This window comes from Elephas maximus, chromosome 3, assembly GCF_024166365.1.
Source record: "Elephas maximus indicus isolate mEleMax1 chromosome 3, mEleMax1 primary haplotype, whole genome shotgun sequence".
Lineage (NCBI taxonomy): Eukaryota > Metazoa > Chordata > Mammalia > Proboscidea > Elephantidae > Elephas > Elephas maximus.
In genome coordinates, this window is record NC_064821.1 from 63906701 (window position 1) to 63927459 (window position 20759).

Below are 20759 nucleotides of genomic sequence, written 5' to 3' on the forward strand. Positions count from 1 at the left end.
CGTGGAAAATGGGGAGAAATTACTAATTGGAGCATCCAATAATCTATGGAAGGGCAGGATCAGGCAGCCAACCTGAGCCAGATGCTCACTCAGTGGGGTAAAGGCAAGGGTATACCAAGTCCCTCTTTCCTTAGGGCCAAAATTGGGTTTTCCCCCAGGGCCTTGAAGACAAGTAACTTTTTGTGTGGCCATGGGCAGGCCTCTATAAATTGCAAAGTCTGCTATCACAGTGCTCTCTCTGCTCCCCATGGCTCCATCATTTCACAAGGTTCAGAATATGCCAGGTACTATGCTGGTTGCTGGTCCTTGGAAACCCTATGGGGCAGTTCTATTCTGTCCTGTAGGGTAACCATGAGTTGGAATCGACTCAACAGCAAACGGTTTGGTTTGGTTTGGGTAGGCTGGTTGCAGAGGAGGCCTGATGGCACAGTGGTTCAGTGCTTGGCTGCTAACCGAAAGGTCTGCAGTCCACACCCACTGGTTACTCTGTGGGAGAAAGATGTGGCAGTCTGCTCCCATAAAGATTTATAGTCTTGGAAACCCTATGGGAAGTTCTATTCTGCCTTATAGCATGGCTATGAGTCTGAATCGACTCAACGGCAGTGGGTGTTTTGGGTATGCTGGTTGCTGTACCCCAGGAAGGGCCAGCCTTATCCATTCCTTGGGCAACATGATTGGGTTCAGTGGTCCCACTGCCCGGGAAAAAGCCTGAATATCTAATTGCATTCAGGGCCTCCCAGATCTGTGTGTACCCCTTAACTCTCCAATCCCTCTTTCCAATTCCCCTATGTCTGAGCTTTCCAAACTGGGGTTCATCTATAGCTGGGTAGCCAGGGAGACAAAGAATAGGATGAGCACAGTGTTCTCCCTGGAGCCTGAACTGTGCCGAATGGAGAGTAACCGCCATGGACACCTCTGGGGTGACTGTCTGGACCCTGCCCCTCTTCTCTGAAAAGTATCCCCTCCCACAGGGTGGGTTCCTGGGGGCAAGCTTGCCCTGCCCAAGGCTATCCTTCCACAACCTCTCCTGAGGAAAACAGGGGTGGAGACCCAGCTTCTGGAATCAATCCAGAAACTGGGCCGGGCCATCTACTGCTCTGCCAGGAACTTGGAAGTGCGACATGAGACTGGCTCGGTTACCTTCAGATACTGGACCAGCAAGGTCATGAGAGTGTGGGGGCTAAAGCTGTGCTTTGGGGCTTGTTTGATGATAAGTGAGCAAAAGCACTGGTCAGATGTGTAGAGAGCAAGATGTACAGAAGCCAAGAGATCTCGAGCGAGAAGGAAGAAGCAGTTGCCTTAATTCCTGATGTCTTCCCAGCCTCAAGTTTCAGCCTTGGGGTCTATCTTTACTTAACCAGCAGCCAGGTGCCATCGAGTCAATTCTGACTCATGGTGACCTCATGTGTGTCAGAGTAGAACTGTGCTCCACAGAGTTTTCAGTGGCTGATTTTTCCGAAGTAGATCACCAGGCTTTTCTTCCACAAACCTCTGGGTGACTCAAATCTCTAACCTTTCAGTTAGCAACCAAGTGCATTAACTGTTTATACCACCCACAGGTTCCCTCTCTTTATGATTTATCTTTATTCTTTTCAATTCCATGAGGTAGCTCTAATTCCTTAAAACGAATTCCCCTTCAACCTAAATGAGCTTGAGTGGGTTTACGTTTCTTGTAAACAATCTCTAAAATTACAAAATTTATATACTAAAACAAATATGGATATAGTACAAAGCAGAATATAAAATTCACAAGAATATTAAAAATTAAATCCTTACTGAAATAAAATTCAAAAAAGCAAAAGTCACAAAGGAAAAGATAAATTTGACTGCAACGAAACTCAAAGCTGTGCATGATAAGACATACTAATTTAAATAACCACACCCTGTAATCACCCCTCTCACCAATAATATATTTTCTAAGAGTACACACCTTGGGAAGCACACACATTAAATTCCTGACATCAGTTACCTCTGGGGAGAGTACAGAGTGTGTGAGAAGTGGTCAGAGGTAACTTCAGCCTTATCTGTTATATTTTTAAATTTCTATTTAAAAATTATTATATCCCTCTTGAAACTGCATATGTTTTGTTATATATATTTTCACCACACACACAAAAAAATTAGGTCCCAATTGTGGAATTGAAACTAGATATTAAACCAAAAAAAAAGAAAAAAACTTGTTACTGTCGAGTTGATTCCAACACATAGTGGTGACCCTATAGGACAGAGTAGAACTGCCTCACAGGGTTTCCAAGGAGCGCCTGGTGGATTCAAACTGCCAATCTTTTGGTTAGCAGCTATAGCTCTTAACCACTATGCCACCAGGGTTTCCTGCTGAAACCTCAAAAAACGATACAAGACACAGGCCTTTGAAGATCCCTATTTGTGGTGGACTGCTTCATCCCAGACCAACTGGGGGATATGAGTTTACCAGTAGTTTGAGACGTGATAAAGCATGAATTCTCAGTTCTGATCAAAATGGCTTACTTGGTTCCCAAATATGTTCTCTTCCCGTTAGACACTGAGTCCATTCACTTCCTCTCTACTTAATGAAGTTCTTCCATCCTTTAAGACCCAGCTAGAAGTCTCACCTCTTCCAGGAAGCTCTCCCGGACTGTATCAGTCCTCACTGCTTTCTCCCTCTCTCCATTGGCCTCTATGGCACTTTCTATACCTGTCACTGGGCACTTGGGACAGACTCCTGGGGTTCCTACTTATCTTCCTAAGAGAGGCTTTATCTCCATAACCAGCCAGCAAACCAGAGCAGCATTTTTATGTCCTTGGTATCTACCACAGAGATGGCATGGAGAACTGCACAGAGCACAGGCCTTGGAGTCAGACAGAACTGCTTTGTGATACAGGACAACTGCCTTAACCTCTCTGGGGCTGTTTTTACCTATGTTACTGTGAATATCAATGAGATGACTGATGTAAAGGAACCCAGGACAGGAAGAGGCTGGTTGATGGAATAATTATCTTAATACTCCCTCACATTTGTAGTGTTTCACAGTTAAAAGCAAACAACTTTAACAATGCAGTGAAGTAATCAGGGAGGGATTATTAGTCCCATTTTACAGATGAAATAACTGACATAAGGAGAAGTTACATAGGGAGGATATGCAGATTGACTTTAGTAAAAAAAAAAAAAAATGAGAAAAGGACCAGGGTTAGAAGACCTGGGTAGAAATGCCAGTTCTTCCACTATCCAGCTGTGTGAGCCTGGACAAGTCTCTTGCCCTCTCTGGACATCAGCTTTCTCATCTTAAATGAGAGTTCCTAGTTATCTCTATCTTAAAGTGTCTCTCAGCCCTGACATTCTAGTTTCCTGTGATCTGCCCAGGGTCCTTCCCAGCAGGACTGCAAAAAGGGGCTGTAAGTCCCGGAATGGAGTACCTAATAACTCCCAGGAAACCAACCAGGACTGGAAGATTCGATTTGAAAATTCAGTTGCATTTTGATTCAGCCACATGGAGCTTCAAGTTTGGGGGAGGTGGGTTAGTCATACCCAGAACTGGGGGGAAAAATGCCAGCATCAAACTACATGCAAATATAAACACAAATGCAAAACCAAACCGGAAACCTCAGGAAAGTCCATTCCAAAGGTCAGATTCTAACTTTTTGGGCACAGAAATGCTCAAAAGTTTTGTTTGGGTGCCACAAGACTTTCTACTGGAAAAAACGATCACCTGCTTGCACCAAAGGCAAAGGAGGCTCGGTTTTGTCTGGTCTGAACTGGGGCAAAGCTGAGCCTTGACTAGAGTCTGCTGTGGCCCCCAGAACCATTCTAGGACCCCCTTCCCCCAACACACACAAGTGCTTACACAAACATAGAAAGCCAGGCATAGCCAGATGCACGGGCATAAATGGCCATTTCTGTCCATGGGGAAGGGTTCATTGTGCAGCCCCCTCCCCCTGCTCCTGATCTGACTTAACATTCTAATGAAAGACCTGGAGAGGGGGCTGTACTATGAAAGCCCTAAGGACACAGAAGGCACTGAACTCTTCCAGGTGGTGAAGAGCAAGGCTACGAAGATAAACCTGAGGAAGCTTCCCCCAGGAGGAGGCTGTGTGGCAGTAAGTTTCCCTGTGAGCCTCCCAGTAAAATATAAACCAAATTCATGTGCAGTAGGGCTTCTAGGTTGCTGGCTCTGACCAAGGCAGGAAGCCAAAGTTCACCGGCTGCTGCTTGTTTTAATTAAAAAACATACCCCTACTATGTGCAAAGTGCTAGACCGGGTTCTAGAGAGAAATGAGGATGAAAGATATCCAGTTACTGTCTAAAGAGGTCCATCAATTAACCTGATGATAATCATTCCATTTATCAAGATGTAGGCAAATTCACCAAGAGTCCACTCAGAGCGCCTCAAAAGAAAAGCCTGGCCATCTACCTCCAAAAAATCAGCCATTGAAAACCCTGTGGAGCACAGCTCTACTCTGACACACATGAGGTAACCATGACTCGGCATCAACTCAATGGCAACAACAACAAAAACATGCTTTACACACATTGCTTCATGAAATACCAGAGCCCTGTGCAGTAAACAGTGTTATCCCCATTTTACAGATGTCAAAAATAGGACTCAAACAGACTCATACAGCTGGTAAATTGCAGAGTCAGAATATGAATACAGGTCTGCCTCCCCAAAGTTGATGCTCTTTCCACGACCTCTGTTACCCTTACCAAGTGATACAAACAGACTGGGAGATGGAGGTTCAGCAAGCCAGACAAGAAGAGGAGAGATTTCCCAAGACATTGGCCCAGTGTGTTATCAACAGTCCTATTGGGCCTGGTATCTGCCACACACAATAGATGCCCAACATACTAATGGTGAAGGATGGAAGGTGAGAGCTGAGGTCCAAAATGCCACCCAAAATTCGGGGCATCCTCAGAAAGGGAGCTGCAAAAACATGTTACTCTCTACTGGCCCAAAGCCACAGGGTGTCTACCCTAGAATATTCCACGCAGAGGAGCCAAAGAAAGCTGCAGCAGGTCTGGAGAAGAGGAATGAGTTCCAGTGAGCCTGAGAATGGGGTGGGGCATTCTGCAAGAGCGAAGAAAGGGCCTGGGACGCTTTGCTCGGAAAGACAAAGCGGAAAGGGAAGAAGAGAGAAGACTATAAACTTGCCAACAGTCTGGCCAAGGTGAACCCCGGCTCCTGGCGCCTTCCCATTCACATTCATTCCACAAACACTGGCCAAATCTCAGAGGCAAGGAGGAGGGGGCCTCCCCGCAGCCTGGGATAAGTCAAGTTCAGCAGAGGCAGGGAAGGCCTGTTTCCCATAAGGGGAGTGACTTGAGGGGCAAACTTCTGGGGCTCGGGGCTCCAAAGATGAAAACACACACTGATGCAGTAAGGCCGAACACACATGCGACGGGACTGGTCACCAAAAGCGTTTGGGGTATGTCCCCAATCTTTGAAGTCTGTCATCGAGATGTCCTCGAGGCCCCCCACAATCGGCCCCTCGGGCCCTCCCCTGGCCTCGACGGTGAGGACGCAAACCTTTGAGATGCGCTCAGTTCTCGCAGATCTAGGAGGCAGGTTTCTGGGGCGCCTGTTAAGGGCTACCGCAGCTCCAGTGAAGCCTGTGAAGGTCAAGGCCAGGCCCTGCCCGGACCCCGACCCCTCCCGCCCTGGTCCCCTCACCTCCTCCCGCGCCAGCGCCGCCCCCCGGCACCGGGGCATCTTAGCGGCGAAGGCCACAGCCCCGGCCGGAGAGCTGAGGTCCTCCGCGGTGATGGCCAGGAACTCGGCGACGCTGAGCTGCTCGGGCATGGCGGGCGCGGGACCGGGGCGCCGGGGCTGCCGGGGCTGCCGGGGCTGCCGGGGCTGCCGGAGCGGGGCGCGAGGGGCGCTGCGCTGCTCAGCGCTGAACCAGCCTCACCGCCCGCCCGGGGCGCAGTCCAGGCCTCCTCGCGCCCCGCCCCCCGCCCCGCCCCCGACTGCTTCGCCCGGCACAGCCTCGTCCCCTCGGGCCCAGGGAGCCCCTGAGCTTCCCGGTCCCGCCCTCTCCTCGGTCCCGCCCCCGGCCTTACTGGCTTTCTCCCCACTTTAGACTGAATAGCCCCACCTCCGGCCTCACGCCAGGCTCCCAGACCCCGCCCCCAAGGTGCCCCGCCCCAGCCTCTCTCCCACCTCCTCGGCCCCGCCTCTCGCCCCGGCCCCGCCCCTGCCTCCATCCAAGCTCCTCCACAGCTCCGCCCCCTTTCTTCCTACTCCTCACCTTCCAAGTCTTCCTCCCTCCCACGGCCCCTCGATGCCCCAGCCCTACGTTCCCCTTCAGTGCCCCCACCCCGTCCCACCATTGCTTCCTCCTCCCCTACGGGTTCGTTCCCAGTCCCCCGTAGCCCCGCCCCTCTGTCGCGCACACCCTCTGCCTCCTCTCTCCCCCAGTCCCTCCAGTACTTGCCTCGCTCCACTCCAATCGCCCCGCCTCTACCTTGCTCCACACGCTGTTTCTCAGCCTAGGTAGGCTCTGCGGGAGGCCAGGGCCGCCTGCCTGCCCCTGTGCTCTGTCCTCAGCCACGTGCCCCGTCTCCAGGGACTTTGTGGCGCCAATCTGCTGGCAAGCTGTGTGTCTTTGGGAAAATTACTTTTCTTCTGGGAACCTCAGTTTCCACATCTGTAAAATGGGAAGCCTGATCCCTATTTGGTTTTGATGTTGCCAGGAAAGAGCCTGTTGTTAAAACCGTAGCCGTCGACTCATAGCGACCCTATAGGGCAGAGTAGAACTGCCCCATAGGGTTTCCGAGGAGTGAACGGCCGACCTTTTGGTTAGTTAGCAGCTGAGCTCTTAACCACTGAGCAACCAGGGCTCCCTGTTGTTAGGTTCTGTCAAGTGGGTTTTTGACTAACAGCGACACCATGTGACACGGTAGAACTGCTCCATACAGTTTTCTAGCAGATCACCAGGTCTTTTCTCCCACAGAGCCACTTGGTGGGTTCAAACCACCAACCTTTCGGTTAGCAGCCGAGCACTTAATCGTTATGCCACCAGGGCTCCTTCTGGGAAGAACCTAGCACAGTGCGTATACCCGACAGGCACTCAGTAACCCGCTCCCCCGTACCAGGCCCTTACCCGTGCCTTCACTCTTCCTGGGCTCAGTTGGTTATATTCACCTTTCAATCCCATTGGACATCCCTACCAGGCTAAAGACTGCCACTCCTTCCTATCCACTAGCCTTTGCCTCCTGTTGTTAGCAGTGTGGAGTTGGCCTTCTTTCATGGCGATCCCAGGCACAACAGCAGAAAATGCTGCCCGGTCCTAGCCATCCCCTTGCCAGACTATTGGCAAGCTTATAGTGACTGATTTTTGGAAGTAGATCAGCAGGCCTTTCTTCCTCTCTGTCTTAGGCTGTTGGCAAGTTTATAGTGATCCACAGGGTTCTCATTGGCTGACGTTTGAAGAAGATCACCAGGCCTTTCTTTCTATCCATCTTGGTCTGGAAGCTCTGCAGAAGCCTGTTCAGTATCATAGCAACACAAAAGCCTCTAGTGACAGACAGGTGGTGTCTGCACACGAGGTGCATTGGCCAGGAATCGAACCCAGGTCTCTGCATGAAGGATGAAAATTCTGCCACTGAACCACCAATGCCCTCATCCTGGGAACCACCTCTATCCTCAGGTGCATGAGGAAGCAGGCTAGGGATGGGGTTCAGGATCGAAATCTACTTAGGTTTAATTCTGGAGCTAAGATCCTCTGGAAAAGATTCCTTCTGGTAAAAAATCAGGGTGGCGCTGTGAAGAACAGAGACTTTGGAGTCATACAGACCTGAATTCCAATCTTGGTTCTGCTGTTGACCAGCTGTGTGCCATTGTGTTAACTGCTGGCTTCTCTAAGCCTGAATTTCCTTGTCTTAAAATGTTCAAATAATATCCTACTCCCTAGGGCTGTTGAGAGGATTACATAGTTTGCATAGGAAAAAAAAAAACAAAACTGGGACAATATATGATATCCAGTTGAGGACATTATTTTGCATTGGTGAATCTGCTGCAAAAGACCTCTTTAAAGTGTTGAAAAGCAAAGATGTCACTTTGAGACTAAGGTGTGCCTGACCCAAGCCATGATATTTTCAATCGCCTCTTATACATGCAAAAGCTGGACAATGAATTAGGGAGACCAAAGAATTGATGCCTTTGATTTATGGTATTGGTGAAGAATATTGAATGTACCATGGACCACCAGGAGAATGAACAAGTCTGTCTTGGAAGAAGTACAGCCAGAGTGCTCCTTGGAAGTGAGGATGGCAAGACTTCATCTCACAAACTCTGAACACATTATCAGGAGGGACCAGTCCCTGGAGAAGGACATCATGCTTGGTAAGTGTTATGGATTGAATTGTGTCCCCCCCAAAATGCATGTCAACTTGGCTAGGCCATGATTCCCAGTGTTGTGTGATTGTCCACCATTTTGTCATCTGATGTGATTTTCCTATACGTTGTAAATCCTACCTCTATGAGGCTAATGAGTGTGGCGTGATTAATTACTTTTGTGTGTGGCCTTCTAGCCATGGTCTTGTGACTCCTACTCAGGTGATTGGGTGGAACTGTGCAAATAAGACAATTGTGGCCCACCAAGGGGATTGGTCAGTTTTGCCTTAAAAGAGAGCCAATTTCAGAGCAGAGAGGAGTGCTCACCACCACCAAAGAAGGAGAGACCAAAGCAGAGACCCAAAGGAGATGGCACAGTGGGCTTTCCAGCCCACGGAGCAAGAAAGCTGAGTGCCTTTGGGCGGAGACTGACGGCCAGAGAGAAGTCTATGCCTGACCCACAAAATTAGAACTTGCCAGCCTCCACAACCGCGTGCGCCATTTCTTATATATGGTTTCCGAGTTCTGTGAGACGTTGCATGAAATTACGGAACCCAAAGAGGAGGGAGAGTACTGAGGGGAGAGGGAGTAGTTGATGTTAGAGATGATGAAGTGGTACAGCAGCTTGGAAAAATTGGACTTTTGGGACATCTTTAACCTCTGCCTCACAGGAACCAGCTTTGTGCTAATCCTAATAAAAGAAATTTTTTGTTTAATGAGGCAGGATTAGAGGCAGTTATGGTAATGAGGCAGGACTCAATCTACAAGATAAGGTTGTGTCTTATGTCAGATTCTTTTGAAATATGAAAGACAGAAGCGAGCAGAGAGACAGGGGGACCTCATACTACCAAGAAACAAGAGTCAGGAGAATAATGTGTTCTTTGGACCCAGGGTTCCTGTGCTGAGAAGCTCCTCGACTAGGGAAGATTGATGACAAGGGCCTTCCCCCAGAGCCAACAAAGAGAGAAAGCCTTCCCCTGGAGTTGGTACCCTGAATTTGGACTTCTAGCTTCCTAGAGTGGTGCCACATCAACAAATGAAGGTCCCAAAAGCTTGACTCCATCCATATCATTAAGGTCAACTTTACTTTGAGGAGGCAGCTCTTCCCCAGTTGTCTTTTGAGTGCCTTTCAACCTGAGGGGCTCATCTTCCAGCACTATGTCAATGTTCCACTGCTGTTCGTAAGGTTTTCACTGCCTAGTTTCTTCGTAAGTAGATTGCCAAGTTCTTCTTCCCAGCCTGTCTCAGTCTGGAAGCTCAGCTGAAACCTGTCCACCATGGGTGACCCTGCTGGTATTTGAATTCGTACATTGTTGTTGTTGTGTGTCGTTGAGTCAATTCTGACTCATAGTGACCCTATAGGACAGAGCAGAACTGCCCCATAGGATTTCCTAGGCAGTGATGTTTTGTTTTGTTTTTTTTTTTGGTGGGGAGGGGCTTTAACACAGCGAAATTTATTCTCTCACAATCTAGCAGGCTAGAAGTCCAAATTTAGGACATCAGCTCCAGGAGAAGGCTCTCTCTCTCTCAGCTCTGGGGCAAGTCCTTGTAATCATTCTTCCCTTGCTCTAGGAGCTTCTCCATGCAAGAGCCCCAGGTGCAAAGAACGCATTCTGCTCTTGGCGCTGCTTTCTTGGTGGTAAGAGGTCCCCATATTTCTCTGCTCACTTCTCTCTTCTATATCTCATATTGGACTAGGACTCACCCTATTTCAATATAACCTCATGGTAACCTAACTGATAAGATCTTTAAAGACCGTATTTCCATAACAAGGCCATTGTGATTAATAAGATTGTGTTTCAACTTCCTGAGTCATGATTCTCAGCCCTAGGCAGTAATCTTTACAAAAGCAGATTGACAGGTCTTTATTCCTGCAAAGCTGCTGGTGGGATTGAACCTCCAAACTTAGCAGCCAAGTGCTTAACCATTGTGCAACCAGGGCTCCTTTTTTTTTGAACACTCTATTGTGGATTAGGTGAAAGTTTACAGAGCAAATTATTTCCCAATCAAAAATTTATACCAGAGCTTGTTTAGTGACATTGGTTGCAAACCCATGAATATGTCAGTGCTCTCCTCTCTTCCTCCTTGGATTCCCTGTGTCCATTTGCCCAGCCTTCCTTCTGCTACCTTCCTTTTGAACTTTGCTTTGGAGCAAATACTGCCCTTAGGTCCCATATAGTTGATTGTTCTGAGGTGTGCATTCCTCACTGGTGTTATTGTTCATTTTATAGGCCTGTCTGTTGTATGGCTATAATGTGATCTCGGTGAGGGATTTCAGTTCTAAGTTTGAAGTGTGTCTAAGGGCCATAGTCTCTGGGTTCCACCAGTCTCTATCAGACCAATAAGTCTGGTCTTATTTATGAGTTTGGATTTTCTTCTACATTTCTCCCCCACTCTGTCCATGACCAACTACTGTGGTCCCGGTCAGAGTGGTTGGTAGTGGAAACTGGGCACCATAGTTCTTCTGGTCTCAGGCTAGCAGAGGCTGTGGTTCATGTGATCCGTTAGTCCTTTGGACTAATTGTTTCCTTGAGTCTTTGGTTTTCTTCACTCTTTTTGCGTCGAATGGGAAGAGACCAATTATTGTATCTTCGATGGCTGTTCCTAAGCTTTTTTTTTTTTTTTAATCCTGGATAACCACTTTTTTTTTTTTAATTCTGATTTAAGTGAAAGTTTACAAATCAAGTCAGTCTGTCATACAAATATTTATATACACCTGGCTATTTTTTTTTATATACTCCTAGTTGCTCTCCCCCTAATGAAACAGCACAGTCCACTCTCCATTTTCATGTCCACTGAGCCACCTTCTGACCCCCTCTGCCCTCTCATCTCCCCTCCAGACAGGAGCTGCCCACATAGTCTCACGTGACTACTTAATCCAAAATGCTCACTCTTCACCAGTATCATTTTCTATCCCATAAACTAAAAAACCAAACCCAGTGCCGTCGAGTTGATTCTGACTCTTAGCCACCCTATAGGACAGAGTAGAACTGCCCCACAGAGTTTCCAAGGAGCCCCTGGTGGATTCGAACTGCAGACCCTTTGGTTAACAGCCGTAGCACTTAACCACTACGCCACCAGGGTTTCCATTAGTTGAGTCCAATCACTGTCTGAAGAGTTGGCTTTGGGAATGGTTCCTGTCTTGAGCTAACAGAAGGTCTGGGGACCATGACCTCCGGGGTTCTTCCAGTCTCAGTCAGACCATTAAGTCTGGTCTTTTTACAAGAATTTGAGGTCTGCATCCCACTGCTCTTCTGCTCCCTCAGGGGTTCTCTGTTGTGTTCGCTGTCAGGGCAGTCATCGGTTGTAGCTGGGCACCATCTAGTTCTTCTGGTCTCAAGGTGATGTGGTCTCTGCTTTATGTGGCCCTTTATGTCTCTTGGGGTCATAATTACCTTGTGTCTTTGGTGTTCTTCATTCTCCTTTGCTCCAGGTGGGTTGAGACCAATTAATGCATCTTAGATGGCCACTTGCTAGCATTTAAGACCCCAGACGCCACTCTCCAAAGGGGATGCAGAATGTTTTCTTAATAGATTTTATTACACCAATTGACTTAGATGTCCCCTGAAACCATGGTTCCCAAACCCCCATTCCTGCTAAAGTGTTCCATTTATTCAGGTAACTTCTTTGCTTTTGCTTTAAGTCCAGCTGTGCTGACCTCTCCTGTCTTGTGTGTTGTCTTTCCCTTCACCTAAAATAGTTTTTATCTACTATCTAATTAGTGAAAACTCCTCTCCTCCCTCCCTCCCCCTCTCGTAAACATCAAAGAATATTTTCTTCCCTGTTTAAACTATTTTTCTAGTTCTTATAATACTGCTCTCATACAATATTTATCCTTTTGCAACTGATTTCACTCAGGATAATGCCTTCCAGATTCCTCCATGTTATGAAATGTTTCACGGATTCATCATTGTTCTTTATTGATGCATTGTATTCCGTTATGTGAATATACCATAATTCATTCATTCATCTGTTGATGGGCACCTTGGTTGTTTCCATCTTTTTGCTATCGTAAACAGTGCTGCAATGAACATGGCTGTGCATATATCTGTTCGTGTAAAGGTTTTTATTTCTCTGGGTTATATTCCAAGGAGTGGGATTGCTGGATCGTATGGTAGTTCTATTTCTAGTTTTTTAAGGAAGTGCCAAATTGATTTCCAAAGTAGTTGTACCATTTTACATTCGCACCAGCAGTGTATAAGTGTTCCAGTCTCTCCACAACCTCTCCAACATTTATTTTGTGTTTTTTGGATTAATGCCAGCCTTGTTGAAGTGAGATGGAATTTCACTGTAGTTTTGATTTTCATTTCTTTAATGGCTAATTATCGTGAGCATTTCCTCACGTATCTGTTAGCTACCTGAATACCTTCTTTAGTGAAGTGCCTGTTCACATCCTTTGCCCATTTTTTAAGAGGGTTATTTGTCTTTTTGTAGTTGAGTTTTTCAGTACCATATAGATTTTAGAGATCAGATGCTGGTCAGAAATGTCATAGCTAAAAACTTTTTCCCAGTCTGTAGGTAATCTTTTTACTCTTCCGGTGAAGTCTTTGGATGAGCATAGGTGTTTGATTTTTAGGAGCTCCCAGTTATCTAGTTTTTCTTCTGCATTCTTAATAATGTTTTCTATACTGTTTATGCCATGTATTAGGGCTCCTAACGTTGTCCCTATTTTTTCTTCCATGATCTTTATTGTTTCAGATTTTATATTTAAGTCTTTGATCCATTTTGAGTTAGTTTTTGTGCATGGTGTGAGGTATGGGTCTTGTTTTATGCCAGCACCATTTGTTAAAGAGACTGTCTTTTCCCCGTTTAACTGACTTTGGGCCTTTGTCAAATATCAGTTGCTCATATGTAGGTGGATTTATGTCTGGATTCTCAATTCTGTTCCATTGGTCTATCTGTTGTTGCACCAGTGCCGGGCTGTTTTGACTACTGTGGTGGTGTAATAGATTCTAAAGTCAGGTAGAGTGAGGCCTCCCACTTTATTCTTCTTTTTCAATAATTCTTTACTTATCCGGGGCCTCTTTCCCTTCCATATGTAGCTGGTGATTTGTTTCTCCATCTCATTAAAAAATGTCGTTGGAATTTGGATCGGAATTGTGTTGTATCTATACATCACTTTTGGTAGAATAGACATTTTTACAATGTTAAGTCTTCCTATCCATGAGCAAGCTATGTTTTTCCACTTACATGTGTGGGTCTCTTTTGACTTCTTGCAATAGTTTCTTTGTATAGGTCTTTTTCATCTCTGGCAAGATTTATTCCTAAGTATTTTATCTTCTTGGGGGCTACTGTAAATGGTATTGATTTGGTGATTTCCTCTTTGATGTTCTTTTTGTTGGTGTAGAGGAATCCAACTGATTTTTGTAATGTTTATCTTGTATCCTGATACTCTGCTGAACTCTTCTATTAGTTTCAGTAGTTTTCTTGAGGATTCTTTAGGGTTTTCTGTGTATAAGATCATGTCACCTGCAAATAGAGATACCTTTACTTCTTCCTTACCAATCTGTATGCCCTTTATTTCTTCACCTAGCCTAATTGCTCTGGCTAGGACCTCCAGCACAGTGTTGAATAAGACTGGTAATAAAGGGCATCCTTGTCTGATTCCTGCTCTTGAGGGGAGTGCTTTCAGGCTGTCTCCATCTAGGATGATGTTGGCTGTTGGCTTTGTATGTTCTTGTTGTTAGGTGCCATCGAGTCGGTTCCAACTCATAGCGACCCTATGCACAACAGAACGAAACACTGCCCGGTCCTGCGCCATCCTTACAATCCTTGCTATGCTTGAGCTCATTGTTGCAGCCACTGTGTCAATCCACCTCGTTGAGTGTCTTCCTCTTTTCCACTGACCCTGTACTCTGCCAAACATGATGTCCTTCTCCAGGGACTGATCCCTCCTGACAACACGTCCAGAGTATGTAAGACGCAGTCTCGCCATCCTTGCCTCTAAGGAGCATTCTGGCCGCACTTCTTCTAAGACAGATTTGTTCGTTCTTTTGGCAGGCCATGGTGTATTCAATATTTTCACCAACACCACAATTCAAAGACATCAGCTCTTCTTCGGTCTTCCTTATTCATTGTTCAGCTTTCACATGCATATGATGTAATTGAAAATACCATGGCTTAGGTCAGGCGCACCATAGTCTTCAGGGTGACATCTTTGTTCTTCAACACTTTGAAGAGGTCCTTTGCAGCAGATTTACCCAATGCAATGAGTCTTTTGATTTCTTGACTGCTGCTTCCGTGGCTGTTGATTGTGGATCCAAGTAAAATGAAATCCTTGACAACTTCAATCTTTTCTCCGTTTATCACGATGTTGCTCATTGGTCCAGTTGTGAAGATTTTTGTTTTCTTTATGTTGAGTATAATCCATACTGAAGGCTGTGGTCTTTGATCTTCAATAGTAAGTGCTTCAAGTTCTCTTCTCTTTCAGCAAGCAAGGTTGTGTCATCTGCATAACACAGGTTGTTAATGAGTCTTCCTCCAATCCTAATGCCCCGTTCTTCTTCATATAGTCCAGCTTCTCGGATTATTTGTTCAGCATACAGATTAAATAGGTATGGTGAAAGAATACAACCCTGATGCACACCTTTCCTGACTTTAAACCCATCAGTATCCCCTTGTTCTGTCCGAACAACTGCCTCTTGATCTATGTAAAGGTTCCTCATGAGCACAATTAAGTGTTCTCGAACTCCCATTCTTCGCAGTGTTATCCATAATTTGTTATGATCCATACAGTCGAATGCCTTTTCAGAGTCAATAAAACACAGGTAAGCATCCTTCCGGTATTCTCTGCTTTCAGCCAGGATCCATCTGACATCAGCAATGATATCCCTGGTTCCACGTTCTCTTCTGAAACTGGCCTAAATTTCTGGCAGCTCCCTGTCAGTATACTGCTGCAGTAGTTTTTGAATGATCTTCAGCAGAATTTTACTTGCCTGTGATATTAATGATATTGTTCTATAATTTCCACATTCGGTTGGGTCACCTTTCTTGGGAATAGGCATAAATATGGATTGCTTCCAGTCAGTTGGCCAGGAAGCTGTCTTCGATATTTCTTGGCATAGATGAGTGAGCACCTCCAGCGCTGCATCTGTTTGTTGAAACATCTCGATTGATACTCCATCAATTCCTGGAGCCTTGCTTTTCGCCAGTGCCTTCAGAGCAGCTTGGACTTCTTCCTTCAGTACCATCAGTTCCTGATCATATGTCACCTCTTGAAATGGTTGAATATTGACTAATTCTTCTTGATATAATGACTCTGTATATTCCTTCCATCTTCTTTTGATGCTTCCTGCGTCGTTTAAATATTTTCCCCATGGAATCCTTCACTATTCCAACTCGAGGCTTGAATTTTTTCTTCAGATCTTTCAGCTTGAGAAACGCTGAGCGTGTTCTTCCCTTTTGGTTTTCCATCTCCAGCTCTTTGCACATCATTATAATACTTTTTCTTCTCGAGAGGCCCTTTGAAGTCTTCTGTTCAGTTCTTTTACTTCATCAATTTTTCCTTTTGCTTCAGCTGCTCGACGCTAAAGAGCAAGTTTCAGAGTCTCCTCTGACATCCATCTTGGTCTTTTCTTTCTTTCCTGTCTTTTCAGTGACCTCTTGCTTTCTTCATGGATGATGTCCTTGATGTCATTCCACAACTCGTCTGGTCTTCGGTCACTAGTGTTCACTGTGTCAAATCTATTCTTTAGATGGTCTCTAAATTCAGGTGGGATATACTCAAGGTCATATTTTGGCTCTTGTGGACTTGCTCTGATTTTCTGCAGTTTCACCTTGAACTTGCATATGAGCAATTGATGGTCTGTTCCACAGGCGGCCCCTGGCCTTGTTCTGACTGATGATATTGAGCTTTTCCATCGTCTCTCTCCACATATGTAGTCAATTTGATTTCTGTGCATTCCATCTGGCGAGGCCCATGTGTATAGTCGCCGTTTATGTTGGTGAAAGAAGGTATTTGCAATGAAGAAGTCGTTGGTCTTGCAAAATTCTATCGTTCAATCTCTGGCATTGTTTCTATCACCAAGGCCATATTTTCCAACTACTTGTCCTTTTTTTCCAACTTTCGCATTCCAGTCGCCAGTAATTATTAATGCATCTTGATTGCATGATCGGTCAATTTCAGACTGCAGCATTCTATTTTTTCATCTTTGGCCTTAGTGGTTGGTGCGTAAATTTGAATAATAGTCGTATTAACTGGTCTTCCTTGTACCCAAAACCAACCAATGCCGTCGAGTCGATATTATCCTGTCACTGACAGCGTTGTGCTTCAGGATAGATCTTGAAACATTCTTTTTGATGATGAATGCAACACCATCCCTCTCCGAGTTGTCATTCCCAGCATAGTAGACTTAATGATTGTCTGATTCAAAATGGCCAATACCAGTCCATTTCAGCTCACTGATGCCTAGGATATTGATGTTTATGCATTCCATTTCATTTTTGACAATTTCCAATTTTCCTAGATTCATACTTTGTACATTCCAGGTTCCGATTATTAATGGATGTTTGCAGCTGTTTCTTCTCATTTTGAGTCATGCCACATCAGCAAATGAAGGTCCTGAAAGCTTTACTCCATCCACGTCATTAAGGTCAACTCTACTTTGAGGAGGCAGCTCTTCCCCAGTCATCTTTTGAGTGCCTTCCAACCTGGGGGACTCATCTTCCAGCACTATATCAGACAATGTTCTCCTGCTATTCATAAGGTTTTCACTGGCTAATGCTTTTCACAAGTAGACTGCCGGGTCCTTCTTCCTAGTCTGTTTTAGTCTGGAAGCTCAGCTGAAACCTGTCCACCATGGGTGACCCTGCTGGTATCTGAATACCTGTGGCATAGCTTCCAGCATCACAGCAACACCCAAGCCCCCACAGTATGACAAACTGACAGACACGTGGGGGTTGGCTTGTATAAATCCCCTTTATTATGTTGAGGAATTTTCCTTCTATTCCTATTTTGCTGAGAGTTTTTATCACAAATGGGTGTTGAACTTTGTCAAATGCCTTTTCTGCGTCAATTGATAAAATCATGTGGTTCTTGTCTTTTGTTTTATTTGTATGATGGATTACATTAATTGTTTTTCTAATGTTGAACCATCCCTGCATACCTGGTATGAATCCCACTTGGTCTTGGTGAATTATTTTTGGATATGTTGTTGAATTCTATTGGCTAGAACTTTGTTGAGGATTTTTGCATCTAAGTTCATGAGGGATATAGGTCTGTAATTTTCCTTTTGTGTGGTGTCTTTACCTGGTTTTGGTATCAGGGATATGCTGGCTTCATAGAATGAGTTTGGGAGTATTCTGTCCTTTTCTATGCTCTGAAATACCTTTAGTAGTAGTGGTGTTAACTTTTCTCTGAATGTTTGGTAGAACTCTGCAGGGAAGCCATCCAGGTCAGGGCTTTTTTTTGTTGGGAGGTTTTTAATTACCTTTTCAATCCCTTGTTATGGGTTTATTTAGCTGTTCTACCTCTGTTTGTGTTAGTTTAGGTAGGCTGTGTATTTCTATAAATTCATCCATTCCTTCTAGGCTTTCAAATTTGTTAGAGTACAATTTTTCATAGTAATCTGATATGATTCTGTTAATTTCAGTTGGGTCTGTTTAATATCACCCATCTCATTTCTTATTTGGGTTATTTGCTTCCCCTCCTGTTTTTCTTTTGTCAGTTTGGCCAATGGTTTATCAATTTTGTTAATTTTTTCAGAGAACTGGCTTTTGGTCTTGTTAACTCTTTCAATTGTTTTTCTGTTCTCTATTTCATTTAATTCTGCTCTGATTTTTATTATCTGCTTTCTTTTGCTGCTTGAGGGTTTCTTTTGTTGCTCTCTTTCTATTTGTTCAAGTTGTAGCGATAATTCTTTGATTTTGGCCCTTTCTTCATTTTGTATGTTTGCATTTATTGATATAAATTGACCTCTGAGCACTGTTTCACTGTGTCCCAGAGGTTCTGATAGGAAGTGTTTTCATTCTCATTGGATTCTGTGAATTTCTTTATTCCATCCTTCATGTCCTCTATAACCCAGTGGTTATGAGCAGGGTATTGTTCAGTTTCCAAGCGCTTGATTTCTTTTCCCTACTTTTTCTCTTATTGATTTCTACTTATGGCCTTATGTTCAGAGAAAATGCTTTGTAATATTTCAATGTTTAGGATTCTGCTCAGGCTTGCTTTGTGACCTAATATGTGGTCTGTTCTGGAGAATGCTCCGTGTGCACTAGGAAAGAAAGCATACTTGGGTGCTGTTGGGTGGAGTGTTCTGTATATGCCTATGAGGTCAAGTTGGTTGATGGTGGCATTTAGATTTTCGATGCCTTTATTGAGCTTCTTTCTGGGTGTTCTGTCCTTCACCGAAAGTGATGTGTTGAAGTCTCCTACTATAATTGTGGAGCTGCCTATCTCACTTTTCCATGCTGTTAGAGTTTGTTTTATGTATCTTGCAGCCCTGTCATTGGGTGCATAAATATTTAATATGGTTATATCCTCCTGGTATATTGTCCCTTGAATCGTTATATAGTGTCCTTCCTTATCCTTTGTGGTGGATTTAACTTTAAAGTCTATTTTGTCAGAAATTAACATTGCCACTTCCGCTCTTTTTGGTTGTCGTTTGCTTGCTATATTTTTTCCATCCTTTGAGTTTTAGTTTGTTTGTGTCTCTAAGTCTAAGGTGTGTGTCTTGTAGGCAGCATATAGACGGATCATGTTTTTTTATCCATTCTGCCTCACTCTGTCTGTTTATTGGTGCATTTAGTCCATTTACATTCAGCGTAATTATGGATAGGTATGAATTCAGTGCTGTCATTTTGATGTCTTTTTTCTGTGTGTTGTTCACAGTTTCTTTTTCCCACTTAATGTTTTGTGATGAGTAGTTTTATATTGTCTTTTCCTCTTATTCGTTGTTGTTAACTTTGTTTCTGCTGAGTCTCTATTTTTTTCTTGTATTTTATTTTGATGAGTAGGATTGGTAGTCTCCTTTGTGGTTACCTTAATATTTACCCCTATTTTCTAAGTTTAAACCTAACTTTTATTTCTTTATATCGCCTTGACTTCCTCTCCATATGAAAGATCTATGACTACATTTCTTAGTCCCTCTTTATTGTTTTAATGTTGTCATCTTTTACATCATGACATTGCTGTTTCCGTGTTTTGAGTGTTTTTTTAATCTTGATTTATTTTTGTGATTTCCCTATCTGGGTTGACATCTGATTGCTCTGTCCAGTGTTCTAGTCTTGGGTTGATATCTGATATTATTGATTTTCTAACCATAGAACTCCCTTTAGTATTTCTTGTAGTTTTGGTTTGGTTTTTACGAATTCCCTAAACTTTTGTCTATCTGGAAAAGTCCTAATTTCACCTTCATATTTGAGAGACAGTTTTACTGGATATATGGTTCTTGGCTGGCAATTTTTTTCCTTCAATGCTTTATATAAGTCATCCCATTGCCTTCTTGCCTGCATGGTTTCTGCTGAGTAGTCCAAGCTTATTCTTATTGACTCTCTTTGTAGGTGACTTTTCATTTATCCCTAGTGGCTCTTAAAATTCTCTATCTTTGGTTTTGGCAAGTTTGATTATAATATGTCTTGGTGTCTCGGAAACCCTATGGGGCGTTGCATAGGGTCGCTACGAGTCAGAAACGACTCGATAGCACTTTTTTTTTTTTGTCTGCCTATGGATTCTTGCAGCTTATTAAATTTTTAATTATGCTCTTGAATAACCTTTTTAACTTCTTCACCTGCTTTATCTGTGTGTTCCTTGGCTTGTTCTGTGTATTGTCTGATCTTGTTCCTGATATCTTGAAGAGTTCTGTATATCAATCTTTTGTATTCTGCATCCAGTAATTCCAAGAAGGCATCTTCATCCAGAAGATCTCTTGATTCTCTGTTTTGAGAGCTTGTTGAAGTGAACATGGTCTGCTTTTTTATGCGATTTGATATTGACTGTTGTCTCCAAGCTATCTATAAGTTATTGTATTAGTTTATTTTATGTTTGCTTACTGTATCCTAGCTTCTAGCTTTGTTTTGTTTTGTTTTGATATGCCCAAATAGGTTGCTTGAGTGAGCTACCTTGATTATTTTCACCTTTGAAGCTCTAAAGTCCTGCCACCAGGTATCTAGAGCTGTTATCAGGTGTATCAGCCTAGAAGCCCATTCACTTTTCTTGTATGGATTCAGCTCAGGTGTCCAGGTTGATAGTCATCAAGTGTGTGGTACAGGCTCTGTCCTACAGTCTTAGAGGGGCAGGGGTGTTTGGTGTAGGTACTGGTACCTGGCTGCAGCAGGGGGTCATGCTCTGAACAAGGGGGCTGACAACCATCCCCCAAGCACCTGTGAGGAAAGTGTGTCCCTGTTTCCTAGAGTGCACATGTGGGTGGGTTCTGCAGATGGACCATGGGTACCCAATGCTTTTTGTTGTAAGGACTGGAAGATTCCAGTTATCTTTGGACCCCTTTTGTGGGT

The 20759-nt window shown here is 44.3% G+C and overlaps 1 protein-coding gene across 1 annotated transcript in view; it reads right to left on the minus strand.

The window, feature by feature from the left end:
- The window catches only part of ASAP3 (ArfGAP with SH3 domain, ankyrin repeat and PH domain 3), a 45695-nt gene extending 39770 nt beyond the window's left edge, over positions 1-5925 (minus strand). The window contains exon 1 of the mRNA XM_049878235.1: positions 5646-5925. Within this exon, the coding sequence (XP_049734192.1) occupies positions 5646-5774 (129 nt within the window). The 5' untranslated portion in view covers positions 5775-5925. The remainder of the gene's footprint in view (positions 1-5645) is intronic.
- Positions 5926-20759: the final 14834 nt, after the last annotated feature.